The 16,544-nt window shown below is 52.5% G+C and overlaps 6 protein-coding genes across 6 annotated transcripts; 2 read left to right on the top strand and 4 right to left on the bottom strand.

Annotated features, from left to right (window-relative positions):
- Positions 1-181: 181 nt before the first annotated feature.
- BO87DRAFT_344162 (alpha-1,2-mannosyltransferase ALG11) lies at positions 182-2,159 on the top strand. Its single transcript, XM_025620807.1, has 3 exons — positions 182-588; positions 643-778; positions 833-2,159. The coding sequence occupies exons 1-3, from the start codon at positions 251-253 to the stop codon at positions 1,997-1,999; spliced, it is 1,641 nt and encodes a 546-aa protein (XP_025475156.1). The 5' UTR covers positions 182-250; the 3' UTR covers positions 2,000-2,159.
- A 589-nt stretch (positions 2,160-2,748) lies between these two features.
- On the bottom strand, positions 2,749-5,592 carry crzA (putative C2H2 transcription factor Crz1). The gene is made up of 2 exons (XM_025618372.1): positions 4,052-5,592; positions 2,749-3,986 (listed from the first exon to the last, which is right to left on the bottom strand). The coding sequence occupies exons 1-2, from the start codon at positions 5,355-5,357 to the stop codon at positions 2,983-2,985; spliced, it is 2,310 nt and encodes a 769-aa protein (XP_025475157.1). The 5' UTR covers positions 5,358-5,592; the 3' UTR covers positions 2,749-2,982.
- An 860-nt stretch (positions 5,593-6,452) lies between these two features.
- Positions 6,453-7,018, top strand: BO87DRAFT_368460 (uncharacterized protein; the record flags this gene model as incomplete). Its single annotated transcript, XM_025621934.1, has 2 exons — positions 6,453-6,806; positions 6,861-7,018. Exons 1-2 carry the CDS (start codon positions 6,548-6,550, stop codon positions 7,016-7,018), a joined length of 417 nt encoding a protein of 138 aa, XP_025475158.1. The 5' UTR covers positions 6,453-6,547.
- Positions 7,019-8,435: 1,417 nt separating this feature from the next.
- BO87DRAFT_462833 (arabinogalactan endo-1,4-beta-galactosidase) lies at positions 8,436-9,969 on the bottom strand. The gene is made up of 2 exons (XM_025629193.1): positions 9,329-9,969; positions 8,436-9,256 (listed from the first exon to the last, which is right to left on the bottom strand). Exons 1-2 carry the CDS (start codon positions 9,662-9,664, stop codon positions 8,528-8,530), a joined length of 1,065 nt encoding a protein of 354 aa, XP_025475159.1. The 5' UTR covers positions 9,665-9,969; the 3' UTR covers positions 8,436-8,527.
- Positions 9,914-10,442, bottom strand: BO87DRAFT_401080 (uncharacterized protein; the record flags this gene model as incomplete). Its single annotated transcript, XM_025625579.1, has 3 exons — positions 9,914-10,035; positions 10,091-10,205; positions 10,305-10,442. The coding sequence occupies 3 exons, from the start codon at positions 10,440-10,442 to the stop codon at positions 9,914-9,916; spliced, it is 375 nt and encodes a 124-aa protein (XP_025475160.1).
- Positions 10,443-10,980: 538 nt separating this feature from the next.
- BO87DRAFT_175396 (putative serine/threonine protein kinase) lies at positions 10,981-15,304 on the bottom strand. The gene is made up of 2 exons (XM_025618373.1): positions 14,127-15,304; positions 10,981-14,041 (listed from the first exon to the last, which is right to left on the bottom strand). Exons 1-2 carry the CDS (start codon positions 14,831-14,833, stop codon positions 11,086-11,088), a joined length of 3,663 nt encoding a protein of 1,220 aa, XP_025475161.1. The 5' UTR covers positions 14,834-15,304; the 3' UTR covers positions 10,981-11,085.
- Positions 15,305-16,544: the final 1,240 nt, after the last annotated feature.

Genomic DNA, 16,544 nt, shown 5'->3' on the forward strand with positions numbered 1-16,544 from the left:
CGAGGGTGGAAAACATGTCATCACGTGGAGGTTCGATATCACGTGGTGATAGGAACAAGACAATGATTGACCATACTGTCAGTCTGTCATATGTGTAATGTAATGTACCATACCATACGGGCTATCGATAAGGATCTCGAGATCGACCCGCTTCTTCGCTTCGTCTTCAACCTCCACGCTGGCCAGTTTCATTCTTCTTCTCTTCCGCTCCTCATCCACCTGCCATGTCCGCAGCTGTCTCTCGTTAGCCATGATGCTGCTCATCCTCAAATCGGTCCTCACCGTGCTCGCCCTCCTGGCGACCTGTGTGCTGCTCCCCCAGCTGCCCCTGAGTCTTCTCCGCCTAGTTCTCCGCGGTGTCGGTTGGCTGGTCCAGAAGCGTACCCGCTCTCGCCGCGAGTACATCATCTCGCGCGTCCGCGCTGACGATGAAGAACACGCTACTCGTACAAAGGCTGCCTCTGCTACCAACTCCGGTGATGAGGAGGACTGGGAGAAGGTCGATACCTCCAGCTCCAGCTCCGGAACCGCTGGCATCAACCGCAATGAAGAATGGGATGGCATCATCGGCTTCTTCCATCCGTTCTGGTAATTCCCTCGGCAACCCCCTCGTTGCAACTCCTACTGACCACTTTCCTACAGCAACGCAGGCGGTGGTGGTGAGCGTGTCCTCTGGGAAGCCGTGAGAGCAACCCAGAAACGCTGGCCCAAGGCCATCTGCGCCATCTACACAGGAGATCATGAGGTTAACAAAGCAGCCATGCTGGAACGGGTCCAGGTACCACTCCATTTAGCACCTCCATGTCTTTCATGCACATACTGACGACCTCAGAACCGCTTCAACATCACCCTCCACTCCCCGACCGTCGTTCTCCTCTATCTCACTACCCGCAAATATGTCGTTAGCAGCATGTACCCCTACATGACTCTTCTCGGCCAATCCCTGGGCTCTCTCATCGTTGCCTGGGATGCATTCAACCTCCTTGTTCCGGATATCTTCGTTGACACAATGGGCTACGCATTCACCCTCGCTTTCAGCAAGCTTCTCTTCCCCTCCGTTCCAACTGCCGCCTACGTGCACTACCCGACCATCTCTACCGACATGCTCCAATCCCTCGACGACCAGACCGGCCTGCAAGGCGTCAACTCCGGCGCCGGAAAGGGTCTCAAGGGCCAGATCAAGCGGAAGTACTGGATCGCATTCGCCAAACTCTACGGCTGGGTAGGCGGCCACGTCGACGTCGTTATGTGCAATTCCTCTTGGACATCAGCGCACATCCGCACCATCTGGGGTCCCTCCCGCCAAACCAACCCCCACAAAGATCCCACCGTAATCTTCCCACCCACTGCTGTCTCCGAACTCGAGTCCACCATCACCGTGTCCCCAGAGACCGAACGCACTCGCCAGCCCCTCATCCTGTACATCGCCCAATTCCGCCCGGAGAAGAACCACCCCTTACTCCTCCGCTCCTTCGCCCGCTTCCTCCAAGAGCGCCGCGACCAGAACGCCGACCCCGAAACCGAGCCCAAGCTCGTCCTCATCGGTTCTGTCCGTCACGCCAGCCCCGACGAAACCCACATCTACAACCTCCGGCTACTAGCCCACGAACTCCGCATCCGCGACCAAACCACCTTCATCTGCGACGCCAGCTGGCCCACCATCCTCGAGCACCTCGCCACGGCCTCCATCGGCGTCAACGCCATGTGGAACGAGCACTTTGGCATCTGCGTCGTCGAGTACCAAGCCGCCGGTCTGATCAGCGTGGTCCACGACTCCGGCGGTCCCCGCGAAGACATCGTCATTGATCTTGGCGATGGCGCCACGGGATTCCGCGCCTCCACGGAGGAGCAATTCGCTGCTTCGTTCGAGGCGGCGCTTGCGCTTCCGGTCGAAGAGAAGGTCGCAATGCGCTTACGCGCCAGGAAGTCTGCGTTGAGATTCACCGAGGAAGAGTTCCATGCTAAGTGGATTGAGGAGATTGGGAAATTGGTGCGGTGAGGGTTTTATGGTTGTAACGGAAATCTGATCATCCAATCCCATCCCACCTCTTAAAAGAGTTAAAAAAGAAAAATCATATCTATTACCAGTTCCATTAAGGACTTGAGCTAGCTGGTCAGCTGTTGGGCGTTTCCTGCGGCATTGGGGGGTTTATGAATGCATTATCATCCATCATCAACATTACCGTATTTGTATATCATTCGTATTAAAAGGGGGAGTACAAAATGCCCCTCCGCTCCAGTCCTCTAGACTATGTCTTACGTCCCCTGTCCGAAGAGAATTACTTACTACTTTGGTATGACAGCAATGGACAAATTAATATCTCTTCGGTTATGTTATGTTATGTTATGTTATGTTAGCGTAATACTCCGCAGAGAAGACTACCGCACCCCATTCAATTACATCTTGTACTCGTATACAGGACAATTTATGTGATGGAACGAAATGACTTAATAATCCGTATTCAAGAGTATATCCCTTTTCCCTGGGTAATAAGTGAAATAGAAAATAAATAAATAAAACCTAAACCTCGCACACGAAAACACAACCGGGAGCATCTTCCATGGGTATGAAGTTCAAGGATTCTTCGTAATCACGTAACAAGATAGAATGATAATGTGTGGTCGGGTTAGACCAGCTGAGAATGAAAGAAAAGTAGTAAAAGAAATAGGAATAGAAGGTGGTAGATCTGAACGAAAGTGAAACCCGCCGTCATGAGGCAATCAATCAATCAATCACCAATCCAATCCGTCTCCCTGTATCTCAACGCCAAAACCCTGTTCTATTGAGAAATCGAAATCATGAGGAAGCCTGCTGCACACGTTGCCGCGGATTTCGGGTAGAATGGAAAGAAATATCGCCTGTTAAATGATAAAGATGGGGAAAGGAAAGAAGAAGAAAAATTGGGTGAAAGGATATAGCACCCGAGCTAAGAATGAAGGAAAATATGGGAGGGGGAGCGAGCATCACCGAGACCCGCGTTGTCATGCTCTCCAATCGGCTTCTCGATAGCCAGAGTCTGCAGGGTTCACTCCTAACATCTGGCCCGAATTGTTCACATCGTACATGTTACTCGTGCCTCCGTAGCTCCCGCTGATGCCAGAGACACTACTGAGGCCGGATTCGTCATCATCAAATCCAAACTCTCCGCCGGAACTGGCATCGAAACTGCTGCGGCCTCCTATGTCACTGGGATCGTCTGCGGTGGCAGGGATTTGATCCCACTGCAAGGTCTGCAACGCGGGGTATTGGGCCAACAACGCGGCAGGGAGAACGAAATTGCTGGTATGTTGGCCATCCATTCCTGGCACCATCAACGGAGGTGGTATAGGTTGTAGGTGCTGCTGCTGATCCATCATCGTGCGCTCCCGCTCTTGAGACTCTTCATCCAACAATGGCTTGATACAGATCCGACCAGCTTCGGAACGAAAATGACGACCCAGAGCATCCGCACGAGCAAATCGCCGACCACATCCCCACTGTCCACCACGCGAGAGGTCACCGCGACAGACGAACTTCTTTTCGCCCGAGTGCAGCCCCTCGTGACGCTTTCGATCATGCTGTCGCGCAAAAGCTTTTCCGCAGACAGTGCATACGAAAGGCCGCTCGTCCGTGTGGGTACGCAAATGAGATCGTAGGTTGTAGGCTCGCGTGAAGCGCTTGGGGCACAGGTGACACTGGAACGTGGCCGGGTGTTTCTGGACACGTTTGGAGTCGTTGGGGTTGCCCCCAGGCCTCTGAGGATCCGCAAGACCGAGAATGTAATTTCTACTGTCGATCGACGACGTGGACAGTCGCCGACCCGATCGCGAGGGAGACGGCTCTCGGGAGCTGGGATTACTATGTGGCTGGCCCCTCATGGTATCAAAAGGCGACAGCGATCGGGGTGATGGAGGCACAAACGGCTCCAGGCTGGTCGAAGTAGATGATGACCGTGCGCGAGAAGCCGGGTGGGCATATGGGTCCGACTTACTACGCATGCGGGAGCCTATAAGCTCGCAGTTAGCATTGTGCTAGAGAATGCAAAGAACAGGCCGAGCAGTGACAACTTACGCATGGCAACGGGTGGACTCAAAGAGTCCAAGTCCGCACTGGGCTTCGTCTGCGGGAGGTTGAGATTCTTCGCCGGGGGTGCGAATTCCACGTTGATAGAGGGTGGCGCCATTTGCGATGCTTGACCTATATCTCCCATGCCACCGTTTCCTTGGACCATCATACCCTCCCCGTACATATCGGTCGGTGGGGTGGGGTACTGCGTGTTGCCCGCAGGAGCAGAGATGTACGGCACGTTGGGAATCATATCTGTGGGCTGTTGAGGCATCAACTGCGGAGAGATATATGGACTGTGGGCGGGGCTAATGCCCTGTGAGTGGTGCTGTTGTTGACCATCAGACAAAGTGAAAGATTCAATGCCCAGTGCATTGTCGTAGAGACCGGGGTCATGCTGGGGCGCTAGGAGTGGGGAGGGGTTGTTCTCCACGCCATCGAAAGATTCATGCTGGGACATGTAGGGAGATGGGGCAGCGGATGACACCTCAGACACCTCAGATGGGGCCCGTCGATGGCCCTGGAAGGCGGAGTTGGCCATGACTGCCTGCCAATCGGTATGCACATTGCCCGACATGTATGCGGCGCTGGCAGGGTCCAAGGAAGTATGGCGGGAATGTTGCGGGGTGTAGTAAGTCCCCGGCGTCGAGTTGGGCGGCGACATGGGCCCGGGAGATGAGTGCTGGTAATGGTCCTGGGGGGAGATTGGGGACAATTGCGGAGAAGCCGAAGGATGAGGAGAGGGTATCTGGCTAACGAGGTCGGCGGGGTTTACCGCTTGACTGCCCGGTCGGGACTGACCGTGAACTTGGGGGTCTAGCAGGAGCGGGGAGTCGTAGTCCGGAGCGGCCGTGCTGTTCGGACTAGGGTTCTGATAGAGGGCAAAGTCGAAATCTGCGGGGTTCGAGTTCAACAGATTAGAGAAATTCTCGTCTGTCGCTTGTTGTTGTTGTTGTTGTTGTTGTTGCTGCTGTTGCTGCAAGGACAGGCCCGTCGACTGGTCCAGCTGGGGCATCAACCCAGCATCGAAGGATTGTGGCAGTTGAAGGCTGTGGGAGTATGTGTGATCGGTCGGGGCCAGCGTCTGCGCGGCCGAGGGTGCGGAGAGATAACCGGTGGGGTTATAGCCGTAGGAATCAGAGGCGCCTGGATTGGAAGGGTTGTAGGAAGTCGAGGTATAAGGAGCTGTAGTGGTTGCGACGGAGACATCCAAGGTCAAACCGGCGGAGGGATCATTATATGGACTGATACTGCGGCTCCTCATCCCAGCGGGCGACTGCCCCGAGTCGGGCAGGTTGTCCTGGGATGCCATGACGAGAGGATGAACCAAAAATAGATCCCACGCGATGAGCAAGGCTTAGTCGAGTTGGAAGGTAAGGTCCGGTCCAATCTTACAGCTAACGGAGAAGCTGAAGAAACGCGGGGAAGGGCGAGTCAGAACTGGCGCAGGGAGGGAAGTGGGCGTGGAGGAGGGCCAGGAGGGGGAGGTAGTAAGTAGGAAGGAATCGGGCACGAGTTAGTGGATGACGTCCAGCACGGCACAGCAATGGAAAATTCGCGTGCAGAAAGGCGGACACGAGCGATCAGAGGAAGGGGAGAGAGAGAGAGGCAAATGAGGGAAAGGGGGGGATGTGGGATTGTGGTGGGAGAGGGAGAGGGAGAGTTGAGTGAGTGAGTGAGAGTAAGGCAGACGGCCTTGCGATTCAGCCTCGCGGCGCGCAGTCGGTCTGGAGGGGGAAAGTCGTTGCACACATTCTCGGGCGCCAACAAGCGCCGGGGAAGATGCCGGCAGAGGACGATCCTCAGCCGCTGACCAGGGACGAGGGCAGATGGATGCAGACTCAATCAGACACAACACACACACACACACAACACACACACACACACACTGCGAGAAAGAGACAGGACAAAGGTGAAACAGGAAAGAAGATCGAAACTCGAAAAGGATGATGATGAAACTGAGCTGACGGTCCAAGAAGGAAGTTCAAGGCAGAAACTCGTCCAGATTCCCGATGCCTGATTCCCGGGGGCACGTGCGAAAGCAAGTATTCCTCAGGCAAGACAGTCTGCCTCTTCAAAAAGGAAAAAAACAATTATTAAACTACCTGTCAATTAATGGCTTTTAGTTTAGTTTCCACTGATGCTGGGGGGTTCTATTATATATTATTTCAGTAAACTAAAGACCTGTGAATCCCCGTCTTCCAGTAAGGTTTATTGGTTTTAGTGAAGTCGCCTACTCTACTATTGTATACTACAGTAAAGTATACTACAGTAAAGACTGCCTGCCTAGCTTTCCAATATAGAAGAGCCCGCCCTTGCTACTTTATCCTTGTCTCCTCCAAATTTGTCTCTGACTGGAGGAATCTCCGCCTGGTGCACTGGACTGCATCTACCATAAGGGATCAATCACCTCCATAGATACTCATTAATCACCATACCCAGAGAACATTGCACTTGAGCGCCAGGTTACTTGACCATGTAAATGCTTCAACTCACATACCCATGCTTTCCCATCTCAAAAACATATTCACCCTCTCCACTAGTCCCCCTTCCGTTCTCCTTGTCAGAGCCATGATCCACGTTCTTCATCTCCTACCCGAGGACGGCACCATTCAACGCTTCGGTCTCTCAACCCGATCTACCCCCTTCCGCTACCGCGGGGCCAGAGAGCAGACGCGCGAACAGATCGGCACAGTCACACTTTACGTTGGAGAGGGTGAGACTCCAAAGAGCTTCCTCGACGACGTTGAGACACGATTCCGTAAGCTGCGGGATAATGAGCTGCAGAGAAGCACGGTTGAGTTGACTCAGCTAGTGCAAGACGTCCTCAAGCCCGCGGCACTCGATGCGATTCATGAGAGAAAGGACCGGGAGCGCTCTATGCGCGCGACGCAGACGTATCCTGTTTATGTTGTTTACATTCTACGCCCGAGGTCAGGGAGGAGCATGACTGAGTTGACGAGCTTTCCTTAGTTGATGGGATTTGATTAGTTCTTGTGCGTGCTCAAGATATGAATAGTAGTAATTGTGGTGTTTTGAGATAATCTTTTATCTATCACAGTATTACTACATGTATACAATACTTTAGAAGGTAATGGGGATAACCCCTTATGAATGCTGCCTGGAAAGAAGGGAGAATGAATAGTATCTCTCCCCCATCTATCCCCCACTTGACCAGAAAAGTAGTAAGAATAGCATCATCATCATCATCATCATCATCATCATGCGGGATTAATCTCTCAGTGGATTTCCAATCAATGAATGTGGAAGGAGAAAGAGTGTATGTTGATCTGACAAGGCAGACTGCAGGATCCACACTGAGATGAGAACGAAGGGTGAAACCACAAACAAAAACCGTTGATGTAGCCTACAGCCGAGTTGACCTGTACGATGCTGATCGAAAAAGGGTCCCAAAGCAAGAATAACTGAAGAAATGATTGATTCATCACAGCCTGTCACGATAGTTCGTTCATGCTGATGAGGGCCGGCTGATCTAATCGGGTAGGAGATATGAAATAACTAAAAATAGCCTGTCTATCTCACTCTCATCAGGTTGATCAACAAGAATCGAAAGTCAAAAAGAAGATAAAAATAAGAGGAAACAAGGGTGTATGATTGGGATCATGATGACCTGACAGGCTGCAGCGAGGATGAAATCCCTCTTCATTGCCCTAATCAGACACTCCATCAATACTACTCCGTATCCGAGAGTTCTTATCTCCCCCAGCGTCATGCAGGTCGGGAAAACATCATCATCCTGTCAAGGATCATTCACTTCAAATAGTAGTCCTCCGTAGTACAGTAAGGGTAATATGCCAAAATATCCCGCACTGATCTCCTCGTATTACGATAATCATTGATTATTATTATTTCCGATAGATCCCAGATTCTAAGTTAACTTTCTCTCTCTTCAGCAAGAACCTGTCAGCCTTAACCCCCTCCCCCTATCTCGGTTGCACACACACAACACACACAATCCCTCTTTCTCAGGACGAGCTGTCAGGGTTTAAATTTCCTGGCCCTGAGTTAGATAGATCCATAGGCAGGCCAAACCATACCATTTGCAGCTTGAAACACCGCTGATCCCAACTGGATCGCTGGTTTGCACAGCCACCCTGTCTGCTGCCCCTCTCAACCTGCAGGTCCACGGTTCAACCGCAGGCTTCATCATTTCGGTGTGTGGGTGTTTGTGCGCGCGCGGCCCGGTAGTGTCGCTTTCTTCATTGGATCTACATCAGTTATTTCCCTAATGGGTGTGCTTACTATCTAGTTTTGTTCATTTGTCTTGTTCTGAAACTTGTCTCTACTGTACAAGTGATGCAGGAAGTAGAATCGAGTAACTGACTGATTGTTGATCAATTATTAACTAACATATACTACTAGTCACACACACACACATACGCTGGAACATCACTACTTAATACAATACACAATAGCTGAGATGCATCATCCTGGTGCTCTCAAACAGAAAAGCGAGGAAAATCACAGGTCCTCAAACACAGTGACACTCTCCAACACTTCATCCGTGTTAACATCCACCATCAGGTTATCCGCGCAGCTGGATCCCAGGGCGGCATTGTCGATCCATGCTGGTTCCCAGTAATAAATGCCCAGTCCATCCGTGACGCCCTCTACCACTTCTGCCAGCTTCTCGAGGAACTCCTCCTGGCCTGCAGCCGAAAAGGGGATCGAGCTGAGATCCGACGGGAATGAATACTCAGGGTCCGGGCACGACACGGGCCAGTTCGTCTCCACCACCACCACGGGCTTATCGTAGTTTGATTGCATGTTCGTAAGGCTGGTCTTGAGCGCCGACAGGGTTGCTTCCGAGCTGTAGAATGGATAGTACGAGACTCCCATGAGGTCGAAATCCGTGGAGAGCAGTGACCCCGTAGCCAGGACGGTCTTGTAAAAGTATTCCTGCTCGTCCCAGTCCCATCCATTGTCCAGGTGGATCATAATCTTCGGGGTCGTGGTCAGGTCGGAGTCCTTCACTCCCCAGGCTCCGGAGTGGAGAAGCTTCGCGATGTTGTCATAGTTGCTGGTCTTGCCCAGTGGCCAAAGAAGTCCGCTGCTGATCTCGTTGCCAATGGAGACAATCTCGACGTCAATGTCATTCTCCGCGAAGGTGTTGCAGACTTCGAGCGTGTAGTTGTATAGCTGCCAGGTGAGTGTGTCGATGTCCGTAGTCGACCAACCGGTAGGGGTAGTCTATATACATCTCTTATGTTAGTGTTCCAACTCTTTTCCTGCGCAGTCTTTTCTTTCAGCAGTAGAACCGACCTGATCACTGGGGTCTGCCCACGTATCACTGAGATGCAGATCCAAATAAATACTCATACCCGCGGCCTGAACACGCTTGGCCAGCTTGAGGTTATAGTCGAGATCGTACGAGCCATCGCTGGGATCGACCCACACCCTCTGTCGGATCGAGTTGACACCATTGTTGACCAGAATATCCTCCAATGCCTGGGTCTCCCCATTCAAGTTCTTATAGCTGATGCCAGCATCTTCCTCGATCAAAAGGGAGGAGATATCCGCCCCGCGGTAGGTCAGCGCGGCGCTGCTGAGCAGAGGCAATGCAGAAAGAAGTAGAGGGTGGATCATCATGGCTGTCATCGAAGCTCGCCTGTAATGAGCCCGGTTATCACTCTCACGGTTGGATCCAGCAGTACGAGTCAGTCCATCCCGGCATCAAAGCCCCTTTTAAAAGACATCGTCGACTGGCCGCTTTGAGACATTCATTGTCCACCGGGTCCGTCTTACAAATGACACGGAGAAGGCAAAGGATAACGTCTGCCCATACAGATTAAACACCACCGGAGTTCTCCACGATTTAATCAATGCAGGACGGCAGTCAGCGTCAGATCATGCATCGCGAGACACCAAGTGTTTCCAATCTGCCGAGCCATTGGTGGAGGAACATGACACCGTCTGTGCAGATCGGCCGGTGGCACGCCCGAGCCCATTCAGCATCCGTACCGCGGGCTCTCTACTCCCTGTCTCCATACTTAGGCGAAAAGTCGGATTCAACTTGCGGTAAACCCACATCTCCCGAGGTCAGATGGTCGCCTAGACTCCCTGCAAGCCACATGGGCACATACGACGACTTCTCGGTGTACTCCAAATCTAGTTTAGGAGACGCTCTCAGACCTCCTCCCTAAGCTTCTACGGACTCGTGGTTCTGCTTGGCCGGTTTCACCTTTCATCCGGCTTCCCCCGGTATAGAAAGTATCGGCACACTAGGCTAAACGGTGACCCGCTTTTCCCATGTGCGGCAGAAAGGCACTGGCGCACCCAAGTGGATCGTGAACGTGTGAGTGTCTCTCTCTGTGTGTATATTGTTGTTCTCTTCATCATCTCTCGCGACTTGGTCATCAGCATCGTGTCCTTCCATAGCAACCCTTCCACAAAGCAAAATCCTACTCCCGCTGCCTCCAGCTATCCAAAGCCCAGAAAAAGAAAGAGGGGAAAGGCAGGTACATTGTATAGCCTGACCCTTCCTCCAAGCATCATTACATACACGCAATCACAGACCCCAGGCCCAATGCAGCAAACAGACCAGTATGTATAGACGCAGAATGAACCCCAGCATCATCCGAATGCAAGCCAATGGATGAAGATAAAAGAATCAAGAGGACCGAATATGAACGTGCCGCCAATGCAAATATATGTACAAGCAATGTATCTGTGTCTCAACAGATGTGGAACCCTAGGGAAGTTTCCTGTATGCCAGCAAAAGGGACGCAACCAGCCAGAAAGAAGAAAAGAATGTGGGGGGAAGAAGCGAAGCGAATAGAAAAGGAAAATATCCCCCCACTGATTGAATAAATGATATACACGCAGAAATTAAACTCCAACAAGATAATGATCATGGTGATTGGACAAACCACCCAGAAAAGTCATTATATGATGGTATTAGCGTCATAATCGGTAAAGGAGAAGCAAATGTAAACATCATGTAACGGTGAAAGAAACGTTTGATGTCCCTTGCTTATATGACGACGAAAGACCCCGGAAAGGACATGTGTGTATTGTTATCATGACTTCGACTGTCCAGGGCGGATGATCGGCTTCTGAGGGGTTGCCCTCTTCTTGCCAATGACAAGTCCTTCATCTTCTGAGTCGTCACCAGACTCTTCTTCGTCGTCGCAGTAGTAGCGACACTCGTCATCTTCTGCAGGTCGTGGAGGACAGGGATGCCGGGCTTTGACTGTTTCACCAGTGCGGAGAATCGAAGGAACCTGAACGGCTGATTCAGTATCCTTCTCCTTGAAGCCACTCTCACCAGAGAGAGACGACGCTCCCGACACCACAGACGGGATGCTGGGGTGAGAAGTGCTCTGGGACATGCCGCTAGTATACTCGTCAATTGACGAAGAGGATATTGTAGCTGCCGATGGCGGCGATGTTGTCAGCCCTCCTGAAAGAGGATCTCCAGAGGACTGGTCATTCGACGAGTCTGAGACTTGCGGGTGATTCTCAATCCGCAGGCCCGTGTAGTCACCGGAGCATGGCTCACTGTCGCCACGATTGCTGTCTGCATCACCAACGGGCCCGAGGTCGCTCCTCCTCTTCCGTAACAAGGCCTCCTTGGTTAGGTGGAATGGCTCGGCGGAATGCTTGCCTGGAAGCTGGTGGGATCGGTTTCGCCGATGGCTGGATGTTCTACCAAGGGAGCCATCGGGAGGAGTCAAGAGCGGCTCCTCGTTCGACAACAAGTTGCAATTCTGCATTTGACCAACAGCAGAGGCAACACTCAAAGCCAAGCTGGGCTCCGAGTGGCGGTCACCGTCCAAAGACGCGGTCTCGCCTGAGACAGACCGATCGGACCGCCAATCCCCAGGTTGCAGGCCTCTTGCAAGCCGACGGCTCGCGCCACCAAAAAGGCCACCAATGTTTGTGGTCCCATACGGTTCCACACGGACGGGGGTACCAGCACGCTGGGGTACTGATACTCTTTTGTGGTCCGATGGTTTCACGGTCTTGGCAGATTCAGCAGTAGACAATGTGGATGTTGTGCGCTCGGGAGGATCTGGGCGCGTAGATTGATCCTGCACTGGCATGGAATCGGACGAAGCGAAATAAGACGGCTGATCTTCTCGGCCCACGGGACTTGCAGTGACACTCTGCGAAAGCGGATGCTCGCCTTCCCTGGGTAAGCGGAGAGAGCGTGGAAATTCTTCATCCCCCCTAAGGCTGTGCCGCCGATTGTCCCAAAGGTACTTCCCAAAGGCAGTGCTGCTTGTAGTTGACGATGACTCGACTGAAGGAGAATTGCTAGGAGTCCGCTTGCGACCATCCTTCTCTTTCGACCTTCCAGTCAGATAGTTAGACCACTTAGCAACGTTGGATCGCACACGCTGAATGAATGGTACTTTGCTGACAGCACTAGTCACTTCTTCGGTGGATACTTCGATTCTTTTTCCTTTGCTTTGGTATCCCGGGTCCGTCTCTTCCACCCATGCTCTGGGGTTAGGAAGGCCATGCAGAACCCAAGGATGGTGTTTGATCTCCTTCACGGTGATCCGTTTAACCGGATCCTTGGTCAGCAGCCGCTTTAGCAGATCATACAATTCGTCGTCAATGTACTCGTACACCAGCTCGTCTTCCATCCGTTTGCTGCCGTCACTGTAGCGAGGCCACTGACTGACGGTGTCGGGATCGTCTTCCACGGGCTGTAAACGCTTTCGGGGAATGAAGACTTCCTTCCGCACAATAGTCTGGAACATGCTGTATTCGTCATCGGAAACGAATGGTAGGCGCCCGAAGATCATGCCGTAGAGGGTAACACCCAGAGACCAAACATCAATAGCGCCGGTGATCCGAGGGGCGGCGCCGAGCACGTCCACGAAATCATCGCCTGTATAGCACAACTCAGGGGCATAAAAAGCCGGTGTCCCGACCGTCTTAGACAGCTCGCGAGCATCATCCAACTCGGTGGCATCCGTTTCCTCCACCTGCTCCTCTTCCTCGTCTCGAATGGGGCGTCCCAAGTACGAGACACCAAAATCTGAGATTTTCACACGATAGTTGCTGGTGACCAGAAGATTTGCGGGTTTAATGTCGCGATGGATGATGCCTTGGTAGTGAAGATATTCCAAACCTAGCAACGAATCGCGAAAGGCATTGCGCGCTTCGTTAAAAGTCAAGCAAGGCACATAGGACATGTCGTCATCGTCGGTGAACCACTCCGGCTCGGAAGGTGCATAGCCGAAGCTGCTTGATGCGGTGCTGAACCGTCTTTCGAATGGATAGTCTGCATAGGCGCCGTACATGCTGCCTTCTACTGCAGCCAGTGCCGACTCCTGACCCGACACATAAGACTGACTGGGAGAGGAGTGGGCATCATCGGTGCTCACCATAGACCGGCTGGGAACACGCGCAACCATAGGCTCGCCCCCCAGATCCTCCTCTTCGTCTGACTCCGCACCATGCTCCAGACTCCAGGCAGGGATCGGAGCTTCTTGTGCATATGCCGCCTGTGCTTGGCGCCATTCACGTGCCTTCTCGCGCTGCCGACGAAGGTGCTGGGCTGTCCTTACGTACTGTTGACTTTCTTCCATGAAAGACGGGGTATCGGGAATGCCCGCCTTCTCACGCTCCAGCCGGCGCTTATCGACGTGGACGATCTCTCGCAGCCCACGCTTGCGCCAGATGATTTCTCCGTTCTCCACATACTCGAGGACTATATAAACCTTTTGGCGATTCGGATCATCGATGACTTCTAACAGACTGACGACGTTAGGGTGCCTTGCCTTTTTCAGGATGGCAACCTCTTTCTTGACCTTATCCTCAGGGTTACCGAGTTTTCCGAGGCGGCGACGCTTTGAATAACGCTGAACGATCTTGATTGCAACCTTTTGTCGCGTCGTAACATGGCGGCCGAGCTTCACCTTTCCATGTTCACCGCGCCCGAGCTCCTCAAGGATCTCATACTGATTGATGAGCTTGTTTCCGGTCACAAGATCTCGATCCACCTCAGCGGTATGGGTTCTACCATCAAGATGGTCAGTAAACAGTCGAATGTTTTTTGGCAGGATAGGGGATATTAGTGCACTCGGTGGCACGTCGGACTTACTCTTTGGGGGGCTGGAGATGGGTGGGATGGAGATAGGGACTGCTGATGCGACCTTCGTCGTCCGACGCGAATGGAGGCGTCGAGCGAGGACTTCTAATGGAGAATAGGCCCGGGCTGGAGAGGGGGGTGTTGCCCGCCGTGCGTGATGCACGCGACGGAGCAAATTTGGCCGCCTCAGTCCGGGACGGGTAAGAGCTTCGGGTGCGTAGGAACGGGGGTTGGTAGGTGGGGTGGATTTGGGACTGAAGGACGGCGTAGGATTGGTCGGGATAGACGGGATAGTCTGCGGAATGAGTCTCAGAGGGGCCCATGTGGGCGACCCTCCGAGAAGAGATGGAGCTCCGGCCGATAGCGCTATGATCCGACCGCGCATCAACGACGGTGTCCTCGTTCAATGCCTGAAGCGAGCTCGAAGAAGTACGAGTGGAGGGTGACCTGGATGTACTGGATGAATGGTATAGATGGGGAAACGGGTGTCGAAGAGATGTCTGCCCATCTGAGAAATCGCCCTGCAAGGGAAGCTTCGCATTCGGTGGCTTGGTGACAGTCTGCTTGATATCTGCCTCCATCGGTGCCGGTAACGAAGAATCCTCGATGGACTTGTCCGAACTCCGCCTGCGAACATGGTCTGAGGTCTGGCCATTCCGGACAGCCAGAATAACGGGCTCCTCCAGACCGGGAACTGAAGGCGGACGGTCCATTTTCATGTCTTTGAATCAGCGAACTCTTTCCGAATTACAACTGAGCATCCTCCCCTTCCTAGGCCTTATTTCCTGGGGTTCCGTCTGATGGCCCCGTCCGTACAATATATTTCCTTCTCCGGTCCGGTTGATCTTCCCATAGAAACCGCTTGATTCAGGGCGAGCTGACGTGAAGCTCGGTGGATGCGCACGAGTGGACCGGCATTACTCTCGGAGCTCGACTTGGAAAGGCGTATAAACAGGCATGCAGAGTGACCTGGGGGATAAACCGTGTACCGGACAACGGCGATAACGAGACCGGAGACTCCGAGCGACCGAACTGCTACAGCGCCAGGATGCAGCTGATGATCGATTGGGGCGCTCGGAGACGTGAGGGTGGAACGAGGTTGAGCCGGAGATGTTCGCAGATCGGTCGGAGAAGAGACCCTTTAAAATAGGGCAGGACCAGAGCCAAGAGAGTGTCTAAGTATAGTAACAAAAGACACGACGGTGTAATAACCGTTATATAGCAAGGGGGAGCCGTCCGAAGTTGATAGGAAATAGACAAGAAGGAAAGAAAGTGCAAATAATTATACTGGCGATGAAAGGAATTAGAAGAAAAGAAAAGTTAAAAAAAATTGGTATGGGGAGAAGGTAAAAAAGGAGGGGTAGGTATCCGTAAGTAATGGAAGGTTTAATGAAGAAGAGGATCAGTGGAACGAAGTGGAAGAGGGAAAGAAAGAGGAGGGGGGGAAGGAGGAGGAATTAAGGGGAGGTGATGGGTGGTGTTTAGAAGAGGGAAAAGGGACGGGGATGGAGAGAGTTGAGGGAGAAAGTGTAGAAAGACAGGACGAGGGAGGGAGAGGGAGGAGAGGAACCGCTGTGATGGCGGATCGTGAGTAATGAATAATGGGGGGAAGAACGGCAGATGGAGGTGGTGGTTCACGGCGGTGGTGACAGAAGGGTCAGTCAGGCTTTTGTCAGGCGGCTTGCCTTTTGGGGGTGGGGGGGAAAAGAACTGGAAAGAGGGAGAGAGAGATTGAGCGACTCTGAGGGAGAGAGGGGAGGAGGGGACCGAATGAATACGTAGCAAAAGATGAACAACACAGCGCAAACTGCAGTACTTACCAGTGGTGACTGGTAAATTGATTTACAATACCCCAATAATACCTAGTCAGAACTGGTTGGAAAACGACTTGGCAACTCCCGCCCAGGAGGGATTGATGATACTAAATAATGACGGGGAGTGTGAAACCAGAATACAGCAGTATATTAGGTACCATACTCCGTACGGCGTACCGACCTGCCCGTCGAAGGGGGACCGATGGAAACGTACCTAGATTATTCTGGATCCATCACCCAATAGCCGGTCGGTGGGGAGGTTGAGTCCCTCTTCCCGTTGTGCACGAGCATCATCATAATGCGATTCAGTCCGATACAATCCCCTAGTGCTTCCCGGGAAGATAATCTAATAGATAATCAAATGTCCATTTCATTGATCTTTATTTCTTATTTTCTTTTTTTTGTCATTTCTCTAGTTGATTGTGGGTAGCTATAGTGGTGGATGATAAGAACATTGCTAGCCAGTGAATGCTTTGAACAAGGCCATCTCGGCCGGCCATCCGGCCCTCCTTGGCGGTGGTTGGGACCTCCTCCAAGCCCATGGGCACCACTCCCGTAGGCTACGGACTTTAGCGTCCTGACCGGTAACGGGAGAGGATCCTCTTTAGCTATCTAA

This window comes from Aspergillus neoniger, assembly GCF_003184625.1.
Source record: "Aspergillus neoniger CBS 115656 unplaced genomic scaffold BO87scaffold_45, whole genome shotgun sequence".
In the NCBI taxonomy this organism is placed as follows: domain Eukaryota; kingdom Fungi; phylum Ascomycota; class Eurotiomycetes; order Eurotiales; family Aspergillaceae; genus Aspergillus; species Aspergillus neoniger.